The sequence below is a fragment of the Elaeis guineensis genome, chromosome 4 (genome assembly GCF_000442705.2).
Source record: "Elaeis guineensis isolate ETL-2024a chromosome 4, EG11, whole genome shotgun sequence".
Taxonomy (NCBI): Eukaryota; Viridiplantae; Streptophyta; class Magnoliopsida; order Arecales; family Arecaceae; genus Elaeis; species Elaeis guineensis.
In genome coordinates this window covers 15157261-15181331 of record NC_025996.2, presented here as the reverse complement: position 1 = coordinate 15181331, position 24071 = coordinate 15157261, and the positions used below count along the sequence as shown (strand labels likewise).

Genomic DNA, 24071 nt, shown 5'->3' with positions numbered 1-24071 from the left:
GAGACATTTTTGTACGGCCTTGATCCATTTTGTTTAGAAGTTCTGAAGGATTTTTAAATCAGTTATTCAAGTTTATAAAATTTAGTAATTTTATCAAAAAATTGAACAAGTTTTAACCTTTGTTTTTAGAGATTTTGAATGTATGTTATGTAAGATGTTTAACTAGTAGACAAATATGAATGGACAAGTGACATGGGAAGTCAATGGAATTCTTCTTATGTTGCACAAAATAAAAAATATTATATTTGCAAACAAAAAAATTATAATTGTAAGAAATTCAGCCGATTGTAGTTTTGCTTTGCAAAGTTTTCATTGGATGAAGTATAGATTATATATAATATAAATGTTTCATCTGATTTGTTATTGAACAGATAGATTAGACGAATATATATTTATGAGACATGATCTTGAATATCAAATAAATTGTATTCATCAAAATAGACTCTAGAATTTTAGTGAATCCAACCTCGTTAAATCTATGCTCATGAAATTTAACAGACTAGCTAGCCATGTGAAACATTGTTATCTCATATTCACTCATGGTTGGACTACAAAATTAATCTTAGATTGCATTCCAGGCTTCTATTGTCCCTTCGATTATGCGTCAGCTTGCTCATACTATTATTGTGCTTGGCTCCCCAGACATTACTGTATCCAAATCCTCGCACATTCTTTTTGCATATTTAGCTAGTATCTCAAGCTCTGCTTCCTCTAGTTCTACATCCATAAAAATCACATATTGAAGTGCTCCAAAGAGTGAACTTATTACCTCCTCTTATTTTCAAGTTGTTGGTCATTTAAACCACAGCTATCACAAATGAACCGTACATGGGAATTCTAATGGAAAATTGTTAAAATGAATGTAGAGAAATGCATGTGAATTGAAAATTACACATCCATACAGAGAAAGTATGGCAACCTGTAGCAGATAGCGTCCGATGTCATCTCTTATTTTCCTTGTGAGATTTGGATGTGACCCCAATGCCTTCTCATTTTTCACATTGAGAGAGAGCATCGAAGGTCTTGTCCTAGCAAGCTACAATTTCACAAACCTAGCATAGGGACCTAATTGTGGGGCTCAAATATGTGACATTTGATCACAACATTTAACCAAACATACAGTAAAAAAGAAAATCTAATTTGCTATTGATGAAGGATGATGAAATCTCCACTCGGCCTTGGTTCTCCGGGGAAAAAAGAAACAAACAAACTTACAGCGGATTTATTATGTGGTAGGCTCTTTCTTCCACCAGTTTCTTCGCTGCTTCCGACTGCCGATGAAAGCGGCGAGTAAATAAATCAACGGCCAAGTCTTGACCAGGAGACCCAAGTAACGACAAAGCCTAGGCTGACATGGCGCGCCGCTGACGACCTCACTCGTGACGTCACGTTTCCATGAGTCCTTCGCCCCCTTCCTTTTAATTACAACACCAAACCAATTGAACAAAAACAGTACAAACAATTTTTTTTTAAAAAAAAAATCACTTTACCAAGAAGCAATTACAATAATTAAAAAATTGTAGTTCCAACACGTGCTTGCACTGACGAAATTTCATGGAAGCACGGGCTCTTTACCCCACCCTCACCCTACTCGCACTCCCGTATATAAATACTTCACTCCTCTCCGCTCCTTTCCAGAATTCTGCTCACCTTCCGACTTCCAACCCACTCCACACCTCAGAGTCGCCTCTTATCCTCAACAGCGGTGAGCAGAAATGTACCCGCAGGAGCCGAGCCCCGGGGCGGAGCTGGCCGTTCTCGAGTTTGTCCGCCAACACCTCCTCGATGACCCCGCCCCCTCGGCCGGGGTCCCGTCCTCCGCGGTGACTCCACCTTCCGTTTACTGCCGGAGTTGCAGCTTTGGCAGCCTCGTCGCCGCCCAGTGGGGTGACCTCCCCTTCCGCCTCGACGACTCCGACGACATGGTCGTCTATGGCGCCCTCCGGGACGCCTACTCCCACGGCTGGAACCCCTCCCCCGAAGCCGGTCCCGTCACCGCCTCCGCCGTTGTCGTCAAATCGGAGCCCGTTACCGAGCTGCCTCCGCCGACGCCGGCGCTAGCGATTCAGGTGCCTCTGGCACAGCCCGCGCCAGAGGCACCGGCAGCGCCGGCGGCGCCGGCGAAGGGGAAGCACTACAGAGGGGTGCGGCAGCGGCCGTGGGGGAAGTTCGCGGCGGAGATCCGAGATCCGGCGAAGAACGGGGCGAGGGTTTGGCTGGGGACGTTCGAAACGGCGGAGGAGGCCGCCATCGCCTACGACAAAGCTGCCTATCGGATGCGCGGCTCCCGCGCGCTCCTCAACTTCCCGCTCCGGATCGGCTCGGAGGCGGCCGCGGCACCGGCGGTGGTGTCTCCGTCGAAGCGGGCCTCGCCGGAGCCCTCTTCCACCTCCTCCGCCTCTTCCTCTCCCCGCTCCCCCTCGTCGTCGTCGTCTTCCTCGTCGGCGAAGGCGTCGCCGAAGAGGAGGAAGAAAGGGGAGGCCGCGGCGGCGGCGATGGCGATGGCGATGGCGATGCCTCCGGTAGCGGCGGCCCCCATGCCTCTCTCTTCTTCTCCGGTTCCGGTTCAAGCGCAGGCCGGTCTGGGTTTCGGGAACCGGACGGAGAGTTTCTCGGTTGGGCCTGTCGTCCAATTTACACGTGTCGGTCAGCTTTTGGTTAGTTAATTGGTGGTGGTGGTAGAAAAGGCGAAGAAGCGTGGATGTGTGTAATTAGCGGCCAGAACAATAGCTTTCGGATGTCATAAAAGGTTGGGCAAATACTGGAAAGCTTTGGGGGCAAAAATGATAAGACGGTGAAGGCAGTGGAAAAAGAGACTAACGGAAGGCCTGCTTTGCTGCAACTCTTCTACTTTGGGCATGACAGAAAATATCTATTTCTAAGATTTGGTGAATTGACTTTGGGGGTCTTATGTGATTTGTGAAAACCTTAAAACTCTTTTGTGTAAACTATAATAAGAGTTCTAGGTGATCCACTTTATTCTTTAATAAAGGCTCCATTTCTAGAAGGTATTTTTGAAAAGGTTACTTGGAGGATCTTTGTATAGATAGACTTGGGTTGCAAGGATGGAATGAATGAGGTCACCATACTCAACCAAAAAAAATAAGGTCCCTATTACAGCTTTGAGCATTCTATCTATTTGATTCTCAAACTCAATATAATGTTAGCATTTGAATTGCCAGCAAAACTTTGGGAATGAAGTCTGAGAGCATTGAACTGGATAGAATTTTTCAAGTATCCAGAAGTTTTACTTCAAAATAATATGCATAAAACAAGGACATAAATAAATAAAATAATTGATAAAATATTATTAAAATTTAAATAATTTTGATGGCAAGATTTGTTGTCGTTTCTTGCACCTCTCATGAAAATCATAGAAGATGCAAATTCTCTTACTTTGTAATCTACCATAAAATCTGTTATATAAATATAAAAAATCTTCTTTCACAACGATTGTTTGGCAATCATTATGAATACAATGGTAGATGCCCGAGATCGGATTACTATTCTTTCTCCTCTCCCATATTAAGTTTTTCAATGGCTCCATGGACCCCACATAATAAATATATGTAAATGCTCGGATTGGTCAAACAGTCCAGCATATACTTTGAGAAATATAAGCAATTCCAGGTGGCGTTGATGTTACATATTTGGCAGCCAGAATCAGGGGCGAGTATGAACGCAGATGCAGACTCGGAGTTTCAGGAGAGAGCAACGGCATTTAGAAAGCCTTGGCATAAAGTAATTCTGATTGACTCATCTGGTAGCTTTAGTTCTTGTAAATTTCTCGGTGTTAAATATACAGACATGTGGTAGCTATATTCTTTTATATTTTTCACATAGGGAATGCTGAGCAGGTCGTTGCTGGGTGCACTTTTAGAATAGGCGGATCATAGTTACGCTTTACATTTATCTGTATGTGAACTAGAAGTAAACAATGTGATCATCAAGACCATTGATGTCCAAAATAAGGAGGTTGGGGCATCTTGATTCTTTCCTGATGGAATAATGAATCTGCTAGATGCTCTGAGGTTTTCTGACCGTCAAGTTAAAGGTTCCATAAATTGTTATGTACTGATAATGTTGTGTTTCTCTTAATCCTTGAGCTAACGAGTTAATCTATTGAGCATCCAAGAGTCATGTAAGTCTAGTGAGTCTGATACTCCAACCTCCCTACTTAGCAACAAGAAATTTTGGGTTCAAGTGGCTCCCTTTCTTTGCGAAGTGAGCCTCACTCCATATGAAGATGAGTGAAGGTAAAGGGATAGATGTATCTGTGTGCATATGTAGGAGATAGAGTTGATTACGCTCAAGCGAAGTCCGCTCAAATTTTGTCAAATCTAGATCGGATAATAGGAATTCCAACTTAATATTCAAGCTATTGAATATGATTTGATCTATTCAATGGATGGACTGGGCCGAGTTTAGATTGGGCTCAATCCAAAATCCCACTTAATTTAGTGAGGCTTGGGCCGGTTTGGCCAAATCTTCAATCTATCTGCCAAACTTGAGCCTGCTACTTAGGCTTCGAATTTTGGATCGAGCCATGAACTTCGGCTGCCTCGATGCCCGCTTCATCCTCATCTACTCTTTGAGCTCCACCCAAGTTGACCTCCTGCTATCTGCCAGCCTTAACTCTCACTTGCAAACCTAAGCCATTGAGGTCCAAGCCAACATCTCCTACCTGTCTTGGGTAGGTGGAGGAGATGGTAATAGTGAGATTAGAGTTTTGTGAAGCATTGATGTTCTTTCTCATATTGTTGATGTGGGAATTCAAAGTTTGTGGGGAGACATGCTGTCGTCACTAGATGTGTCATGACATCATCAAATGTACTAAATTCCCAAGGGCTTCACTGACAATAGATATGGTAAGGCTAAGGGTGACTAGTTGACCTGCATTGCCATTGGGGACATTTGGATGAGGCTGAACGGTGGCAAACAAAGAAGTTTGTTACTTGGATTGGGGGGTCCAACTACAAGAACAAGCATGACTAGCTGTGATGGTTAATGACTTATTGGAGAATGGGAGTAGGGGGTGGAGTCATAATATAGTAACGATAGAGATTTCACTGGACCGACAAATGGCAATCTTGAAGAGGAGGCGATGGTAGATATTGGAGAGAAGTTAACCCCTTTCCTTCTCCCCAATTTCCATAACCGGTGGATAGACCACCGCTCACCAACCCTAGCCTCAATTGGTCTGATGAAATGGGCTATTCAATAGTGTGTTGATGTTGAAGGAAAGTGAACTGGATCACATGTTAAGTACTATTTAATATATTATATTGATATCTAAGTTAGGTTGGATCAGGCTTGAGTGAAAATTTAACACCTAGCCTGTTTAACAGGCATGCTTAAATTTTAGGCCTGGCTCGATCCCTTGAGCTTAAAATTCAGGCTCGTGCTCACCCAAAAGGCTTCAAAGTTGGGTTAGCTAGGTAAGCTGCTTGGCCTGTGAATAGATTTTAAATATGATCTACTATCTCAAATTTTTTATATACCAAAAATTATATGATTTAGAGATTTCTAATCTATATATTATTTAAATTATCTAATTTGGATCTAAATAAAGATTCACTCAAGTGTAGCCAAATCTCTCTCTGTCTATCTGTGTGCACGCGCGCACGTATGTATATAGAGAAAGAGAAAGAAACAGATACATTCGAATACTAAAAGTAAAATATACCACTCTTGTGTATGATAGGGTTGTAGGACAAGAAGCTATTGAAGAGTCTTGATATAGATAGAAGACTAAGGATTCCGACAGTGTGGTGCACTAAGGGCTTGCTTGGTCTTTTTTTTTCTTATTTAAAAAAAAAATAAAAATATGAAATCTAATATGAAAAACATATTTGATTATCCTATTTATATTTCATTGTATTAAAAAAATATTTCTATTATTTGTTAAAAAAGTGAAAATTGAAACTTTCAGTTCTAACTTTTTTGAAAATAGATTTTTACCCTTCTCCTCACAACCTCGCTTCTTCTATCCAATCTTACCCTTGACCCCATTGCCCTCATTCAACCTTACAATCTTACCCTTGCCCCCATTGCCCTCATTCAACCTTACATTGCCCTCATTCAACCTTATCCTTGGCCCCATTACCCTCATTCATATCAGCTCCTCGAATCTTATTACCATCTCTGAGTCTGATATTGAGCTATCCCTCATCCTCAATCATATTGTTGGCCCCATTTTCACTTTCTTTTTTCTTACTGCTCTTTCAACCGTCTCTTCATCCAACATCGAGTTCTCTTATTCCCGATCACATTGCTGGCCCCATCCCCCCTCCCTCTCTCATCAGTGACCACTATTTTACAAAAATAAAATAAAAAAGGGGAGAAAATGAAACATATTTTCTATCATCAAAAATCTAAAAAATAGAGATAAAATTTTTGTTTTTCAAAATTTTTAGGGAAAAAAAATGACAATGATGCCCAACGTAGCACCCACAAAAATTTCTTGTTCATCGAGTACTGATTTGGAGAAAGTCTAATATTTGGTTCTTGTTGACAACTGGTATGTGTCTCATATCCTGCTGAACTCTCTGATCCGAACAGCCAAACGAGGCGTGGAACAGTGGTTTATCATAGACTTTATAAAAGACCCAAGTGGAAACCGACAGTGCAGGATTAATCTACTCCTATCCTCATAATCTCACTCCTCTCGATTCGTAACTGCAATAGGATGCAACAGTGGACCCATCACGGTGCAGCAAATGCAAATTGGTCATCGTGAAAGTCCATGGTCTCATTCATACTACTTATCCTCATTAGAGTAAATTATTCTCAGCCACCTGTTTCATCCTTGTCCCCGCCAACTAAAATATCATGGAACATCTTTTCTTCACATCAAATGGCTGGTTGTATCGTCATAGAATGGAATATTATTCTGCCACTCACAATGTTCAATAGCTAATCCATCCAGAACATAGAAGAAATGCTTTTAGAATCACATCCTTCGTGATTCCTTGGTTTCTTAACTAACACCCATCCATATGCACCGATCTATATCAGGACCTACCAAGCTATTCAATACCTAATGGCCCTAAATCCACCGACTGCAATCATTTATCATGATCTCCTACGTAGTGGCCGCATGCCCCAGGACTAAAAAAATTATTATGAGTTATCTGCTTAAATCTTAATTAACGGATTGTAATGTCTGAAGATATTGATGGTCCCCGACCAAGCTGTATTGACAAGGACCGCCTTCAGGCACAAGAGGAAAAAAAGGTAATCGTTGAGGACAAATCCACGTGAGGGTTGGAATAAAATCTACCCATAGATTTAATACAAGATCTCTTTTCCACCTCTTTTCGACTTTCCAAACTAGCATTCAAAACCCACACCGGCAGAACCTAAAATCTTTTCTTGTTCAAAAATAAGGCCGAGACTTCAAAGTCTTTCTCATCATAATTCAAGTAGGGTGGACCGGTCTCTTGTCATAGTGCTCCGTTGCAGTTACCTGGGGCAGCAGAATCCACGCCCTGCTTTCCAACACCATGAGCCGCTGCTTTGGAAAGTGTTGGCGCTTCAATCTGGCACGACGACAGAGTCGTGCTTCGACACGACGCGGGGCCCCTGCGGTAGATTCTATTTAGAATTCCCCGGCTGAGGTCCTGGTCAAATCCATGCAACCATCGGATGGTTGCAACAAACGAGGCCCATGGAGGACAAATGCAGAGGGTATATATAGTCTACGCACGAGCCCCTAACAGAGACCATGGAGTGAGCTCGATATCCATGTTGACGGTTGACTGGAGAATATGATTCAAAACAAGATACATGTCCCCAGATACAAAAAGAATCAAATATCTGATACCCATGTATCATGTACCAGCAATCTCTTTCTGCAAATAATGCATGAAAGAAATGCACTAAGTTGTTGAATGAGTTCAAGGTGCACGACTTTTTCTCGCTATGCAGATGGTTGAAACCACCATCGGAGAGAGATAAAACAGGCAGATTGACGGTAGAACATCTTTGATCCGAAGGAAAAAGTTAATCCTGTGAGCCACTTGAAACAGGCCAACTCGTAAATTTCTCCTTCTATGGCATTGGTTGCCGCCTCCTGCAATGCAAAAAAGAGGGGAGAAGTCCATGCAATAAGAAGCCACTCAATGTTGACAGAATAATGTTTAACTGGCTAACAAGCACATGTGATGGTGATAATATAAAAATCTGGATGGCTAAGATAAGTTGAAGAGAAAGTTAGGACAGTGGGCCACATATACTTGCTAACTTGATGACATGCTGGTTTGACCAGAGCGAAAAAGAAACAAAAATTGATAAATTCCACGAATAATTAAAGCAAGGAGAGCCCAAAGGCATAGGGTCACTCTCCGCATGTTAGCATGTGAGAGTGAAGATCTGGTCAAGTGTCTGGGGTCTGGACAGTGACATAAAACAGATGCAATGAAAAAAGGTTTACTGATTATGGCCTGAAATCATGCATACAGACACCACAGGATATCTTAAGCTGCATGGCACGCCAACTCAAGTTGAAAGACGGGAATAATGCTACCGTCACATCAGATGTTGTTGCTATCATTCATGTGATATCACAATATATAATGATTTTGGTAGCAAAAAATTAGTCTTGACCACAGATGCATGAAAATTTCAGCCATAAACTGGCATGGTTATGGGTGGTCAGGTTTGCTGATGTACATGTTGCTCATGATAAGGACACTCACATAAAAAATGTCACAGATGTCTTGCTGATGTACATGTTGCTCATGAATACGGACACTAACATAAAAAATGTCACAGATGTCAAAATAATGCACAGTTTGCATGACATTTATTAGATTACACATTACCTCTTGGGTCGGATACGATCCTCTTCATAGTCCATCAATCCTCCATGTTCAGAGAACATGTCCTCATGGCCTCGTAAGTCCATGTCTGCCTGCTTAAAGTGTTCAGCTTCTGCCACCAAGTAAGTAAGACACATCGACCAATATTGCCCATCTTTGATAAGCAGTTTAGTTACTACATGCTTTTGTGTGCAGTTTTGCATGATTTTCATGAACGACATGAAAGAAGCAAAATAATGATACAAAAGCAGACAAGTTTTATGTGGATTTGGACTCTAGCACATTTGGACAAACAGCATGTACTATATCTGTCAACAGCTAATAAGAAATATACATGTATTCAGAACATCAAACTCACCTTGAGAGATTTTTTCACTTCTTCCACCTTGTCTTCAATTTCCTTGCGGTGTTTCTTGGTTGCCTCACTCATTGTATCAGCCCACTTGATTTTCTCTTGAATTAAATAAAGTAAATTATCTGAAGTGTCCAACCTGTAGGGTATTCATCCACAGATGGAAGCAAAACATCATAATTAATGAATTCTAAATCATGAAATAGCAACATGAAAAAGCATGACAAGTTCTGCTTCCACAAAGTGAAACCAAGATAAATACTGAATCAGTTAGAAACGAGAGAGAAAGAGAGGAGAGAGGAGAGAGAGAGATTTATTCTTCGCAGTGAAATCAGAACCACCCTTGCCAATGAGACAAGATCCAAAGGATGGAGCAGTAGTATGTTGTAAAAACACTTCACAAATACGAAAGAATGTAACATTTCATTTGATTATAAGTTGATCGGATCTGACATGCAAAAGGCCTAACATAAGCCAGCTGAATGTCATTTCATTTGCAAAAGTAGGCACCATAGCTCATAAGACCAAATCAGCATCTAGTGGATGTACTAGGTTATGGTGCATTCCATTACCCTAGTGAAAAATATTTAGCAATGCAGCATAATCAAAGAGAACTAGAACTTCAACATATGGTGATTTGAAGTTTTGAACAAAATGAAGGAATTTTCCATCTAAGAAGGAAAATGCAAGTGGCATCTATTTTCAACACACTGATTTGAAGAGGAAGTTGGAGCGTCCCTTGTTCATAAGCACTTGTTCATAAGCAAGTCTTCAATGAACACAATCAAGCCAAGGGATCCTCATCATTACCAAAAGAGGGAACTACTTTAAAGCTTTCTGAATAAGCGATCAATTTCTATTCAAGGAAAACAGAACCGTAATTAATAGCTGACGATAGCAAGCAATCATGGAAAAAGTGTATTACTATTCATCACAAACATACCAAACAACTAAAGAAGAGACGAGACATCCTTAACCCTTGGGAGGATGCAAAAGTCAGACTGAACAAACCCCTGAATTAAATGTTTCAAAGTGGATTTGGATCTCATTTGCAACTATCAAAAATCTTGATTGTAGTTACATCTGAATATTAAGTTTTGATGAAAAATACCTAGCCAACTAGAATTCTTTGGGACAAATTGACATATTCTCACCCCTTATTCCACAGCTTAAGAAATTCTAATACGGCAAACTGAAGCTAGTCTACATAAAAAACATAAGAGTCTAATGTTAAACTCATGGATATCATGTTACAACACTTGAAAGCTAGGCTGCAATTGACACTAATTAATTGCCTATAAAAATCTACTAAAATTACCAACTATGAGTTTTAGCAAACTGTAATAATTATGCAAAATGTAATAATTATGTGATAACTATAGAATCCTAATTAGGTCAAATTCAGCAAAAGATCCTGAATAAGCCAAAATTCTAGCCCACAATTTCAGTCTCGGGACTAGGCCCTGTACCGGTAGCTAAGTGACGATAGGTCAGTCAGCATCGTACACTCCTAAACCAAAAATACACTGCTGGAGGCAAAGTAGCAGATGTACCATACATTGGTATAAGAACCATATCAAGCCCCTTGTAACCACCATAGGTGTGGCAAGTGATAATTTAAAACATTTGATTAGCCTTTGATGAATCAAGTTGTGTTAATGTCAAGATTGTTCCATTTCTCTTCAAGACAGTGTGTACATCTTTCAGCCATTTTGTATCTTTCTCTTTATCTTCATTCATGAAGGAGAACATTAGGCACGGTTAACTTCATTAATGACCGTCTTTTCTACCTACATACCTTCTTTTTCCACATCCCCAGGATATTAAACACTATTACAGGGTTTACAAAGAGTTTAAGCTCATATATTGACCTGATCTTGACTTTCTAATGAAGACTGAACTAAAGCAGCATGAAAAATGTTATCCTTGAGCTCAAAAATGGTGGCTTATAGCCTTTTCAATCACTAAATGAACAATAAGACATCATGATTTTTGTGAGTCAACCTTATTGACGCTGTGCTATTTTCTCCTGTAAGCATTTAACACTTGTCCTAGCTGACATTCATGGGTCCATCTTGATACAAAACCTACATTTGAATACTCATGATCGACATGGATTGAGGGTCAACTATTCTATTATGCAAATCGATGATGAAAAATCTGAGAATTTGCTTCTTATATTCATGGTCCGAAGCCATATTAAAGGTAATAACTAATCATGAAACCTGAAAGATCAATCCCAGTGATCCTTTTTTATTTTTTTTAAAAAAAAGGAACTAGGAAGAAATGCATAGATGACCTCCAATGGCTATCCAATCTGAAACCCATTACAAATCTAGTAAGATCTTCACAGAAAAGATTTTGTTTTAAGCATCCTTCATTATAGAAATCGAGTCCCTTCTTAAGTGATATCCTGTGAATCCACACCTCCACATCCCAACACAACATTCAAGTATTTGCTGTGCCAAACAAGCAAAAAGTCTTTTGTTTTTCTAATCATCCCTTTTAGGCAATCAAGTCCATTCTTAAGCAATATGCCATTAACTCACACTTCATATGTATTGCACTATAACTTTTATATTTTACTGTTGAAACAAGCAAAGAGTTTTTGCTTTAATCCTCCTTTATTATGCAATCAAGTCCCTTCTTAAGCAATATCCGATGAACTTGCACTTCACATCCTAATTCCCCTTTCAAGTATGCGCTTACACTGTAACTTTTCTATTCTACTGTGCCGAATAAGTAACAAAAAAACTGAAAGTTACATCACAACATCATAATCATATAATTTAGTTTTTGCATTATATTTGATCCTATTATCCTAGCTTCCTATCAATAAAGTTAAATGGCCTTCATTATCAATCAAAAACCTTAAGATTGGTTTATAAATATGGAATTTTGCTAGCTTTTCCAAAATTAAGTGCATTTAATTTTGCAACATATTTCTTTCAAATCGAAGACAAGGTTGTTCAAAGATACTTCGTTTGTTGGTTCCAAATTAAATGCAGAATTGTAAAACTTGTTCAACCACTCCTCTAAATTCATGGAAAGTTTATACAAACTAAGAAAGATGTTATAGATGTTTATATCAGATTTTATATAAAAATGAAATCTTCAAATGAGGGAAAACATGTAGAAAACATTAAATAAATAGTTTGATAAGTATTTTATACTGAAATAAATAAATAAGGTTGAAAACGCAGGGTTCTTGGACATCTTTAATATGCATACTAGCAAGATTATGTTGTTTTCATAAAACCAAAGGAATCTATTTTTCTGAAACAATCAACATTCTTAAAATATTCTATACAGAAAAGGGATTTCTAAATATTGACATGACTAAGTACATTTGGCATATAAAACTCACAGCAAATAAAAGTATTTGGTGAAAGTAATGCACGTGTTTGATTGAATGCACATGCAATATGGTCATTATATTTGATTCCAAAGCACAGTCCCAAATAATTGTCTTGAGTACTATAAATTGGGATTTGATGCTGCTGTTTTTGATTCACTATTTTATTATTCCAATTATTCTCAATTTTCTGCTACTAAACCTTTTCGATTAAGTCACATTTGTAGCACTTTTTTCATAACTCTGATGGAATATCAGACCAATCATCTCTAGTAACCCTACCACACTTCTGTTTCTTTTGCGATCCAAGTAGGCTTTGTTGCTCAACAATAACAATCAATGCAAAAGTTGGAAGAAATACTATTGGCAGATTATCAACAGACAGCTGGATATAGACACTAAAGTTTTCTACAGTAACATCATGAAACAACATACAACTAACACTATTCTAGGCAGTTTGATCTCCTAATTACTATAAGCACATAATCAGATTTGACTTTAAATGTGAGCAGTTACATATGAAAGTGTCAATAAAAGTTTGATGGTTAAGATCATCCATACAATATAAAAGTGTCAATAATTTCTGTCCAGCAGTGATCTGGACCCTTAAATCTAAACGAACAAATCCTATCCATCTGAAGTCTCATAAAGAAATTCTAAAACCTCACTTTCACGTACTGATCTGATAAAGATTTCAGAAGGCTTCCCAATCCTCATAAGACTCTAAAAACTTCACAGCTTTGATCTGATACAGATCTCAGAAGCTTCGCAATCCTATAAAGGGTTTAAAACCTCTGCATCAGGTAGCTGATCATTGGTGGAGGATCTCATAGCTGTCGTACTTGATATTGATCCCAGAAAAGTTTCCCAAACATATAAAAGCTTTAAAATCTCTGCATAAATCTGATAGCTGATTGCTGGTGGAGGATCTCATGGCGCTGCATATGGGTCAAACACACCATTGCATAGTCAAACACTAAACTCCTCTCTATCGTCTGCTTTTCTCCTAATTTAGCCACCAATTCTTCATTCACAGTTCTGGATATATTCCTCTTTTGTTTTTTTTTTTTCCAGCTCTTTTAGTTCCTTTTTTACAATTTTTTTTAATGAATCTGATAGTTATTAGTCTTGATGGGATGAGTAGGAGATTTTAGGGAGGTGATGATCCTTTCTCCAGATGATCGATTATGATTATGATTGCATTTTTATTTCTTTAGTTCTCTGTCTGAAGAGAAATCAAGCCAGAGATTCTGATCCTTATCCTCCAACGTCAAGCTTGAACTGATGTTAGAATTTTTTAAACTCTCTCTCTTTTTCTTTCCTTTTAATAAAATTTCTAAGGATGACTGTCAATGGTTTAAGACGATATGTTTGATGAGTTGCAAATATTGTGAGATTCTGTGAATTCACGATCAGGATTTCATATGATATAGTCGTTGGTAAAGGATCAGGAGGTAAAACTTATAAAATACCAGTACCTTGAGATTGAGCATTATCTTTTTGGTCCAATGACTCATCTTAAATTTGGACAGGTACCTTTATGATCATCTTAGCCAAGCACATTAGATCCCATAATTAATACTTTCTAACATGGAACTGAGAACATATCTTCTCTACAATCTTTGTTGTGAATCTAAGACCTCTTCAATCCCAACTTTCTGTCCAGATGGAACTTGGTCCCTTTCCTTCACAGATAAAACCATGCACCATAAAATAGCTCCAAAGTATATTGTACAATGAAGAATTTCCCATCTTATTAATTCATCAAAAGTTAGAACCAGATCTTAGTTTGATATCTAAAGCACAGCATTCTAACTATTTCTTGAGAGAGTGGTCAACCATCATGATCCCATTAAAGAAACTTGCGACACCCCAACTACAGCTTGATGCATTAGGATGAAAAGTCAAAGCTAAAGCTTTTGTAGTTTCATAAGCCTATTGCCATAGTATCCCCAAACTGTTGTTTTTGAGAGCGTATCTTATAATTTTTTGTATATATAATTATATCTAATGATACATACCATAAAGTATTTTTTTTTAAACTGATACAATAATGCCGTGCATGAACTTTTAAATATAATAATTATGCTATAAATTATTTTTGTTGTTAGATGTGATAATACAGACGGTTATACATAATTTCTAGATTAATTAATGGTCACTTGAACATTCTTTTTGTTGTTCTGTGTGTTTATCAAGTCCTGTATTTTTCTTTCAATATATTTTGACTAAAGCATGAATCCAGAAAAAAACCAAAATACTTATCAATTATTATCAATGATAAAGTCATATTATTGTACTCCAACCTTACTCCATAATAATGCATACTATTACAAAATTATTATAGAAAAGAAAAGAGTGCTAAGTTCCCTTGCAAACACATGCCTGGAAATTTCTTCACATTGATATATTGCATTTGTGAAGCTATCTCATCTAAGGAAATGGACATGGGCAAATATGACCCAGTTCAAGCAATTACAGGATTCCTATGGAAATAATCCTCAGGTAGTGCAACTAATCAATTCAAAGGAAATGCATAAAGATTTAAATACAGTTAGGTGTATTTTATAAAAATAAATTCCTAAAAATATTTAGCCATAGTTTTTAATATCTTCAAATAAATAAATAGAAAAAAGAAAGAGAAGTCATAACCTTGGTCTAGGATCAAGGTGTGTAACCATCATCCTAAGATAATGATTATCTTGTTTGGTGTAGGTGATGCAGCAGTTGATGATCCCAAGGTACAAGAGCACAAAATGTGGTTTAGGGGGTACAAGAGGTGTTAGGGGTGAAGGTGGTATGGATATTATCCATTCGGATCCATTTTCGTATCCGAATTAATCTGGATATGGATAGAAATTTGAGGATCCGATTAATATCCGTATCCATATCCATATCCGTTAAAAAAAAAAAGATATGGATATGGATAGACAACTATCCGATCCGTATCCGAATATCCAAATCTATATGTAATCCTATATAATATTATATAATTTTTATTAATTTTTAAGAAAAATATACAATTAGATAAATATATTATTAACTTGATTTATCATCTATTTAGTAATATCTATGATTCTGTAGTCATAAAGTTTAATTATCTAAGTAACATCCATAATTATATCCATACTTCCAGTATCTGAATTGCATCCCTATCCGTTTAAAATAAATACGGATATGAATTTTTGCATCCAAATAATATCCGTATCCATATTTATATTCATCAAACAAAACAAATATGGATATGGATATGATGGTATTCGATCTGTATCCGTTTTCAGTCCTGAGAGGTGTTTCTTTCACAAGACATACGTTTGAGATAGGCAAATCAAACACACAACCTCCAATTGCCAAGCAAAGGTGTGCGACCGCTAAGACAAGCCCCAATTCACACAAGAAAAAAAAAAAAAAAAGCTATATATAATTATATACTATGTAGGAGATAGCATTTCTTGAGTCTTCATTTTGATTGATGATTGTAGAAATAGATGTATTATCTATGCCATTTAATATATCCCTTTGTGCCAGTTGATAATCAAATACAAATGTCATGAGTCAATGTCTACCAGATGAATCGGTCCTTTTAATTAGAAACTCCTATGTACATTTGCACTTTGAATATTCTATAAATCAGGTTTTAGGATACTTCAATAGTTTGTACCACAAAGAATCCATTGATTAAAAAGTCAGATGTATTGGTTTTAGAATTATTTTTACTGATATTAGCAAACATGAGCATGCAGAACCTATGCACCCCTGTGTAAGTATCCAAGAGTTTACATACTGTTTTTTTGAAATATGTTTTACACTTTCCATCTTAATGTGTGTTGGCACCTATATTTTTACTAGGCCCAAAACACGGTGACGATTTTACTAAAACTGTGCACGTAAATGTATCATATTAAATTTGCATTAATATATGAACATTTACACATATTCCATAACTGATTGAAAAGTTATAAAATATTTTTCCCAATTCTAATATTCTAAACTTTTAAAGTTATATAATTAGGTCCTCCAACTTTACATATTCCACATCGTTTTAGGTTTTTGAACCCTTAAATTTTATCAATGGAGACATTTGCACTCTTCAAAATATGAAAATATTTATCAATCTCCAAATTTAAGAGTGGATGGTTGATTATCAAAAAATGGTCCCTCAAGACGTGCATTTGCACGTACATATTTACTAGGTTTAAATAATTGCATTCAATGAATTCCATGATTTAGAGCTACAATTCAAACATTCATCTTGTTGCTAAGACATGTCAATAGATGTTCCTCCACGTAGCATGTAACTAACTGACACTTAAAGACCCATCCTGATTAGGTGACATGACAGCATGGGAAAAGATATTACTAATCAAACAGGATGATAAACTGAGGCCACGCCACCACAGGAAACATGACACATTGTACAATGTCCAAGAAAAAGAAAAGTTACCAGTTTGATAATGTCTGTATCATGTTGTTCAGTTGTTCGGGTCTAAGATCCCTCCCAGCAGCAAACTGGACCTGCACGACAAATCAAAATGAAGATGTATTACTATTTGTGCATTAAGGAAAAGAAAAGGAACAGACAATTAATCAACAAGTATGCAACAAGTCATTCAAACCTCAAAGCACGTGCGCAACTGATCCAGTTTTCCTCTAACAATACCCTGTGAGGATGAGAACCACAAAAATGCAAACAAAAAGCCCATTACTTCAAAAATATATTTCAGCAGAATACTTTGCATTGAAGAATATTATCCACAAATACCAATGTTTTCTGGATAATAAGGTATTTGCATTTTTTTTTATAATAATATGAAACTATGTTAAACATGAGGTGTAACTCACATAATACATAACCATAACCATCTAACCTAGTCCCAAGTATTTGCAGTCTGCTGTATGAATTCCCATTCACCTATAACTCAAAACTAGAGCTACATCCAATGTTATTCAAGCTTTTCCATATCCTATGCCACGCCTTCCATCCTTTTACCTCAAGTTTTCCCCTCTTGTTCCTACATTCTCCAACAAAAGTTAGTACTCCTTGCAGGAGCTCCCCAGATCTTTGTCTGCATAGCCACCTTCTCAATCAATTCTCCACCAATTTTGTCTTAGTTGGTGCAACTCCTACGACTCCCCTAATATACCCATTTCTCATTTTAGCCTTTCTAGTTTTACCAGATATCCTCTCAACAGTTTTTATTCATGATACATTCAGCTTGTTTTCTAGGACCCTCCTTTTGCCCAATATTTTGAGTCATACAGTATTGCAAGTTTGTTGCTGCTTTATTGGTTTTTCCTTTAAGTTATCAAGGTATGTGTCAATCACATAATGCCTCAACGAAACCTCACTTCATGGAACCATTTTTATCTCTATCATATGTGTTCACTTATCTCTCCATTAATTTAGATCCTAGATTACAAAGCTGATAGCTCTGTGCTTGTTTCTTAAAGGAAATATATGTCTGTGTTAAGGATAGCAAACATTGATTGCTCATAAAGAATAATGTTAAAGAAGAAAAAAAAGGTCAAACATATATAGCAGAGCAAGGAACACAGCAAGGAACATACGTATGTACATGGTTTGTGACTGTAGGTCATTTCTTAAATACATAAAGAAGAAAAGCAACCTGGAAAAATGCTTACCGCATACATGCACTCATTGATGAGAAAGTCTTCAAGTTCCCTGACATTGGAAACATCTAGTTCTTGCATAAGTTGATTATAACGCAATACCTGATAATCACCATTATTAACGGCTATTAGCAGTATGCAATGCAATTCAGGTTAAGAGTTCCCACATGAATGGTTAAGCAATTGGCCCAAAGACCAACACTAAGAAAGAATTTGGTACATCATAAATTCTAGAAACTAATATAACTTGCATGAGGTTAAAGTTTAAAACATTAACCAGCCACAAAAGGAGCTCTTATCTTTTGTTACTAAATAATTATCCATTACAATGAGATTTATGCATGCCACACTACGGATCTCATAGTTCCTTCGATTCAATTATTATTAAATAATTATCCATTACTAAATAACAAAAGATTTCCCTCATCTTTTGTTACTAAACTTATGCATGCCACATTTCACTCAAAGGGTTGAAGGGACATAATGCATCAAGCCATTCGTAAGTGCCAGCCTGATCCTCTTCTCTGGGTATCCCAAATGAGGGAACCCTAGAAGACCCACTAACTCAAAATTGGAAATGATCTATAAGTCAAAAAAATCCTTTCAATTGGCTAGAATACCTTATTTAAACAAAAATATCTCTTATGGAGTCATATTGAGTATTTGACAACACATTCTGTACCTTGGTGAAAGATCGGTCCTTGTTTAGCAACCACATATCATCTAATATTCAAATTCTCCATCGTTACATTCCTCAAAAAATCCAATTGGTCCTGATTCTTCCCCCAACTAATAAAGGGATCTTATAGCTCACATGTATTCGATGGCCCCCATCAAAACCTAGCTGTTGATCATCGTTCACAACTTTCATTGTTCACATACCACCTGGGATCAGTAGATTTCTCATAGTTGATGCTGCCACCACACTATCTCAGATACTTGTGATTCCAGCCAGATCATTTCATTCAAAACTTGGAGTTTAATTCCCCTTCTTTCATTTCTTCAATCATTGATGATAACTAATACCTCAAGTTCCTGTTAGATTAATCATTTTGACTGATTGTTTATACATAGATGACAAGTAAAAAAGCAATAGGAAGTAGAATGAACAATGCGGTAGCCAAAAAAAAGGGCAAGAATATTGACTTCCATAATCTCATTCAAATTACTTACTAAAGCCACAACCTTGCACATTGCAATAAAATATTAGCTCCCATTTGACAAGCTACAACATTAGCTCATGCACAAGCATGACTAATGGAAACTGATATAACTAGTAAGAAATCAAACTTTAGAATACATGCTAGCCATAGGAAGAGACAGACCTCTTATTTTTGTCACTAAATAATTATTAATTACAGTGAATTTTACAAAAGCATGTCAAGCTACAAACAAAGTTTAAATTGTTTATTAAGCTCCAAACCTTGCAATGAAATTTTGGTTCCTATTTGGAATGCGACAGCTTCATGAATTTTGATAGCACCATAGATCCCTTGGGTTTCATAGTTTGTCTATGTGTATGGTTAAAATTACAAAGACATTCACTATGCCCTTGACCTCTTGGCTAATTATGTGGACAACTCCACTGAGGATATAGAAATGATTAAGGATGACATAGTAAGAGCACAAGCTCTAACAGGTCTGCAATCAAGATGGGTACACATGACATATACATCAAAAACCTAAATTAAAAGCTTGACCATCTGCAAGTGGTGGCATAGATCATCTTCATTACATGTAGTTGTCTTTTCATAAAGCAGTCATTAATTCTATTATATCATTTCAATTTCAGTAATAATATATACCTTAATGGAAATGACACATAAGTACTAGCATACAGAAACAGCAACATGGCTGCTCGCCTGCTCTACTGATCAAAGCGACAGGAAGGGCACTCTCTCTCTCTCTCTCTCTATATTATATATATATATATATATATATATATATATATATATATATATTCTTTATGTTGCCATATGGCACACATCAACAAGCCAAATCTTTTGAATAAAAATAAAAATGCTGCTTTGTTACTTCTCCCGACATAATTGTATTTATATGCACATAAATATTTCTCTTACACTTATATTATTAATTGTTACAGTTAAAGAATAGAACATACAAGCATGACGACATGGTGTTCTTTCTACAGGTAAAGAAAACACCTCAGTGCTAGCTTTCAATATTCAAATTTCAATTCAGATGTCTTGCTCACAAAAAGTATAATTACCAACCAAAGTCCATACAAGTCTTTATTTTTTTTTAAAGAAATAAAATAAGGACACTACAATGAGGGATCAAACCTTGGACCTCTCCCAACTAGAGAGGGGTGTGAACTAGCAGATCTAAGACTACTTGGCCAATGAAAGTCCATATCATTATCCCAGAATTCAGATTTCAACATGTCGACTCACATCTTTCCACTATCAATATTCTTGAATTTCAACTAGCGCAACTTATTCTTAAAAGTCTGAATCAAGGTATGCCGAACCGATACCGCCGGCCGTGTCGGCCGACTGGCGGTACGGTTTGGTACGATTGCATACCGTACCGAACCGACGAAGGCAAACGGACCCGAACCGGAAGAAAAAAAGAGAGAAAGAGAGAGAGAAAGAGGAAGAAAGAAAAAGAGGGAGGAGAAGGAGCCGGCGGGGCTGCCAGACAGCCTCCGACTGGCCGTCGTGGTCATCAGAGAGCGCAGTTCACGCGCGCAGCATTGCGGACGTGAAACAGGGACGTCGCCCCTATTTCGCAATTTTTTTTAAAAACCCTAGTTTTAATTGAAGCCAGCAAATAGTTTGCCGGCTTCACGATTTTTGATTTTTTTAAAAAAATTCCTTAAGTCGACAACTAGGTTGTCGATTTCATAAGTTTAAAACAAAAAAAATAAAAAATCAAAACAGACGGTCGTCTGTTTCGAAAAAGAAGAAGAGGGCGGAGCCGCGAAGGGGCTCCGCCCGCTCGACCGCCCGCAGGCCGTCAGCGTCGGCTCGCCGACCACCGGAGCCTTTGCGACGGAGGCGCCGTCCGTCCGATAGGTCCCTCGCCCCCTCTCCGAGCGCTCTCTCTCTCTTTCTCGCTCTCTTGAAAGTCCTATCGGGCGATACGGGGCTCGGAAGTCCTCCGACGGCCGCAACCGACCACCGTCAGCCTCCGGCGGCTCCCATCTCCCTCCCTCTCCTCCTCTCTCTTTCTCACTTTCTCTCTTTTTTTCTTCCGTACCGCCGTGTATCGAATTTACCGGCCAAATTGTGCCGGTTCCCCACCGGTCCAGTACGATACGGGATGTACTGGCCGGTTCGGCACGGTATGAAAAACCTTGGTCTGAATCATCATCCCAAAATTCTAATCTTGAGATAAACATGACAAGATCCAATAGGGGTGATGCAGAAAGACAACAGACATTATGTTCTCAAATGGCAAGTTATAATTCACCACAAAGTCCCTCTTATCCACCTTAAAACCTATTAGAGGTCTTTGGATGCCGGAAGAATATTTTCCCAATGAGGCTTTCCTTGGAGAAAAGAGTTAGGCAACCCAGTTTAAAAGGTGATCCATCTTATCATTTGAAGTGTGGATCAAAATTTCTAAAATCAGAAAAAACTCTCCCACTGGCCCTCCCCCCAACCTAAACCCTTCCTCGCCTCCACCACCTATGCTCAAATCCCGTGGATGCCTTACCAAGCATCCAATCACCCCCTTAGTCTATAGGATCTATCCCCTCTAACCTAGGGTCTATAAAGATTTCTTCCAAATAACTCCCTTGATGTGCTGGAAACAAAAGACCTTTTCTTAAAAAAGAACTAATTTAATATTCCACTGAACACTGAAAAAATAAATCATTTGCCTCACATATGTATTTAATTTTTTTCAAAACTGATAACAGAGGCATATTTTCCATTCCAACTTCCAAGTTTGAAAGTACATACAACAACAGCCAAAAAAAAAAAACTAAAACCTCAATCATGTTTGCAACTCCTATAAACCTTCCAAATTAACAATGAAGTGTACAAAGTAACAATTTGCCAATCCAAGAAATAGTAGCAAGGTCATCTAACTCTGATTAGCTGACCTGACATTGACAAATTTTGAAAATATTGGATGTTCCAGACCTGTAAGCTAACAATAAACAAAGATACAGTTCCTGATTCTTTAAAAAGCATCAAATAATTAATAATATCACAGTCAAACATAGGAAAATATTGACCAACAACATAAACCTTACAAATGAGGTTCTAATAAAAAATAAGCCTATTCCATAATTCTGTAATATTGATGCTACATACAGTTCCGTATTTGGAGTCCCATGGCTGCAAGGTGTACAAGAATCTAAGAAGCAAGGCACTTTAAAACTGGCAAAATACATTATACAGAATGAATATACACATGCAAATACCTTGTTTGTCTCAGCCAGAGTCAGCACACTAAGTTGCTTTAGCTTTCGGACTTGATCAGGAGATAGTGCCGGAAGAGAGCCAGCATTACCTATAATCAGTGCAACTTTCTAAGAAAATTTCAGGAATGTTCTACTAATCATAGCAAAATTGGCATCCTCTTTATCATCATTATCATCATAAAATTTGCTAACTTTTATCTAGAAAAAGTTCTGCTTGATACCAGACAATAAAAATGATCATCAACAAATGAAAGCTCAATAGTCTGTCAAACACTTAAAAGCTTACAAAAAATAATGCTATAATTAAAACAGTGAAATAATCTATGACTATAGGTGATAAGAGATTGTCTGTCAATATAAAAAAGCTCTTTGATAGATGCTACAAAGATAGCACAACCAGAAAGAAAGGACACTTTTTCCTAATCGGTAATGTGAAGTATTACAACGTGAAAACAAAAGGAAGAAAAACTCCACGATCAGGGTAACATTCTGTTAAATGATTAACAATTAAATATGCATAAATAACCCAAAACAAGGTAGCTAGAGTAATCCCAAAAATTAGCAGATCAACTTATTAAAGGCTTGTGAACTCCTTTGAAAAGTTGATTGAAAAGCCTCATCATTGCATCTCATAAACTTCCAACCTGGAAAGCTAGGATCTCAAGTATCACACCATCTTTCTATAAATAATAACTATAAATAATGATGATGATGATTAACAAAGAACCACTGTTTCTTGGAAACAAATCAAACAGTGAAACAATCCCCCCTGAACCCTAGACGAGCAATGCAGCACTCGCATCTGCGAAATGGGAAGAACAAAAAAAGAAAAAAAAGCAAAGAACTGAATTCTTACTTCTGTAATCGCCCCATGTACCATATGCAAACAGTCGGAGCACATCGAGAGATGACGAATACTGGGTCCCCTCAAGCTGAATCCCAAACAAAATTAGTGATACGGAGAAATACCAAAACTGAGACAACCGCTCTACTTGAATCCAACAAAAAGAAATAACCAACAGCAGATGCACGTCAAAAGAAAGCAAATAAGCATCAAAAGAATCAAATGAAATAAACCAAGAAAAACAGAAAATTAAACAGGAGAGGGTTTTGGACCTTGGCGAGGTTGGGGACGGAGAGTATCTCTGAGAAGGCGAAGAGGGAGGGATGTGAGGTGACCTCCAGGACGAGACCGGCGAGGGCGGGGCCGTCCAGGACGGCGGCTTGCTTCACGAAGAGATCGATGAGCTCCGCGTGCTTGCGCTCGATATCCATCGCTCTCCCCTCGAGCGCTCTCCTTCTTCTTCTATGTACGAACTTATATATACATTAATTTAGATGGAAAGACGAATTGGAGCTATAAACTAAACTTAGAGGGCGGAGGGAATTGGGATCGACCTCGGTGACAGTGGGGTTTTTCCTTTTCTTTTCCCCCTACTTCGGTTTCACCTTCTCGATGGGTTGGCTTTCTTCCTGCTGGCGAAAGCGGCAAGCGTACGGTGGGGTTTTAGCGTT

General features: G+C 37.9%; 2 protein-coding genes and 1 non-coding gene across 6 annotated transcripts; 2 read left to right on the top strand and 1 right to left on the bottom strand.

Moving 5' to 3' along the window:
- Positions 1-1622: 1622 nt before the first annotated feature.
- LOC105043735 (ethylene-responsive transcription factor 1) lies at positions 1623-3007 on the top strand. The gene has a single exon (XM_010921411.4). The coding sequence runs from the start codon at positions 1716-1718 to the stop codon at positions 2664-2666; it is 951 nt and encodes a 316-aa protein (XP_010919713.2). The 5' UTR covers positions 1623-1715; the 3' UTR covers positions 2667-3007.
- A 4665-nt stretch (positions 3008-7672) lies between these two features.
- On the bottom strand, positions 7673-24071 carry LOC105043736 (COP9 signalosome complex subunit 7). 4 transcript variants are annotated; one of them, XM_010921418.4, is made up of 10 exons: positions 23955-24071; positions 23673-23862; positions 23413-23488; positions 22557-22645; positions 18173-18262; positions 17146-17190; positions 16974-17044; positions 9181-9313; positions 8826-8934; positions 7673-8074 (listed from the first exon to the last, which is right to left on the bottom strand). In XM_010921418.4, the coding sequence occupies exons 2-9, from the start codon at positions 23829-23831 to the stop codon at positions 8860-8862; spliced, it is 738 nt and encodes a 245-aa protein (XP_010919720.2). In that variant the 5' UTR covers positions 23832-23862; positions 23955-24071; the 3' UTR covers positions 7673-8074; positions 8826-8859. The 4 variants fall into 4 exon arrangements, with proteins under 4 accessions (XP_010919720.2, XP_010919718.2, XP_029119980.2 ...); XM_010921416.4 differs by having other exon boundaries at positions 8826-8914; XM_029264147.2 differs by having other exon boundaries at positions 8826-8914; positions 23673-23859; positions 23955-24067.
- LOC140857678 (small nucleolar RNA Z103) lies at positions 13682-13788 on the top strand. The gene has a single exon (XR_012141170.1). It is a non-coding gene; the product is annotated as a small nucleolar RNA Z103 (small nucleolar RNA).

Excerpts from the sequence above, each read along its gene's own strand:
- LOC105043735 (XM_010921411.4), top strand. The coding sequence starts at position 1,716 with ATGTACCCGCAGGAGCCGAGCCCCGGGGCGGAGCTGGCCGTTCTCGAG.
- LOC105043736 (XM_010921416.4), bottom strand. The coding sequence starts at position 23,831 with ATGGATATCGAGCGCAAGCACGCGGAGCTCATCGATCTCTTCGTGAAG. Across the intron at positions 17,045-17,145 it reads AGTTGCGCACGTGCTTTGAG|GTCCAGTTTGCTGCTGGGAG; the intron begins GTTTGAATGACT and ends TTTGTCGTGCAG. Across the intron at positions 8,915-9,180 it reads AAGTGAAAAAATCTCTCAAG|GCAGACATGGACTTACGAGG; the intron begins GTGAGTTTGATG and ends CACTTTAAGCAG.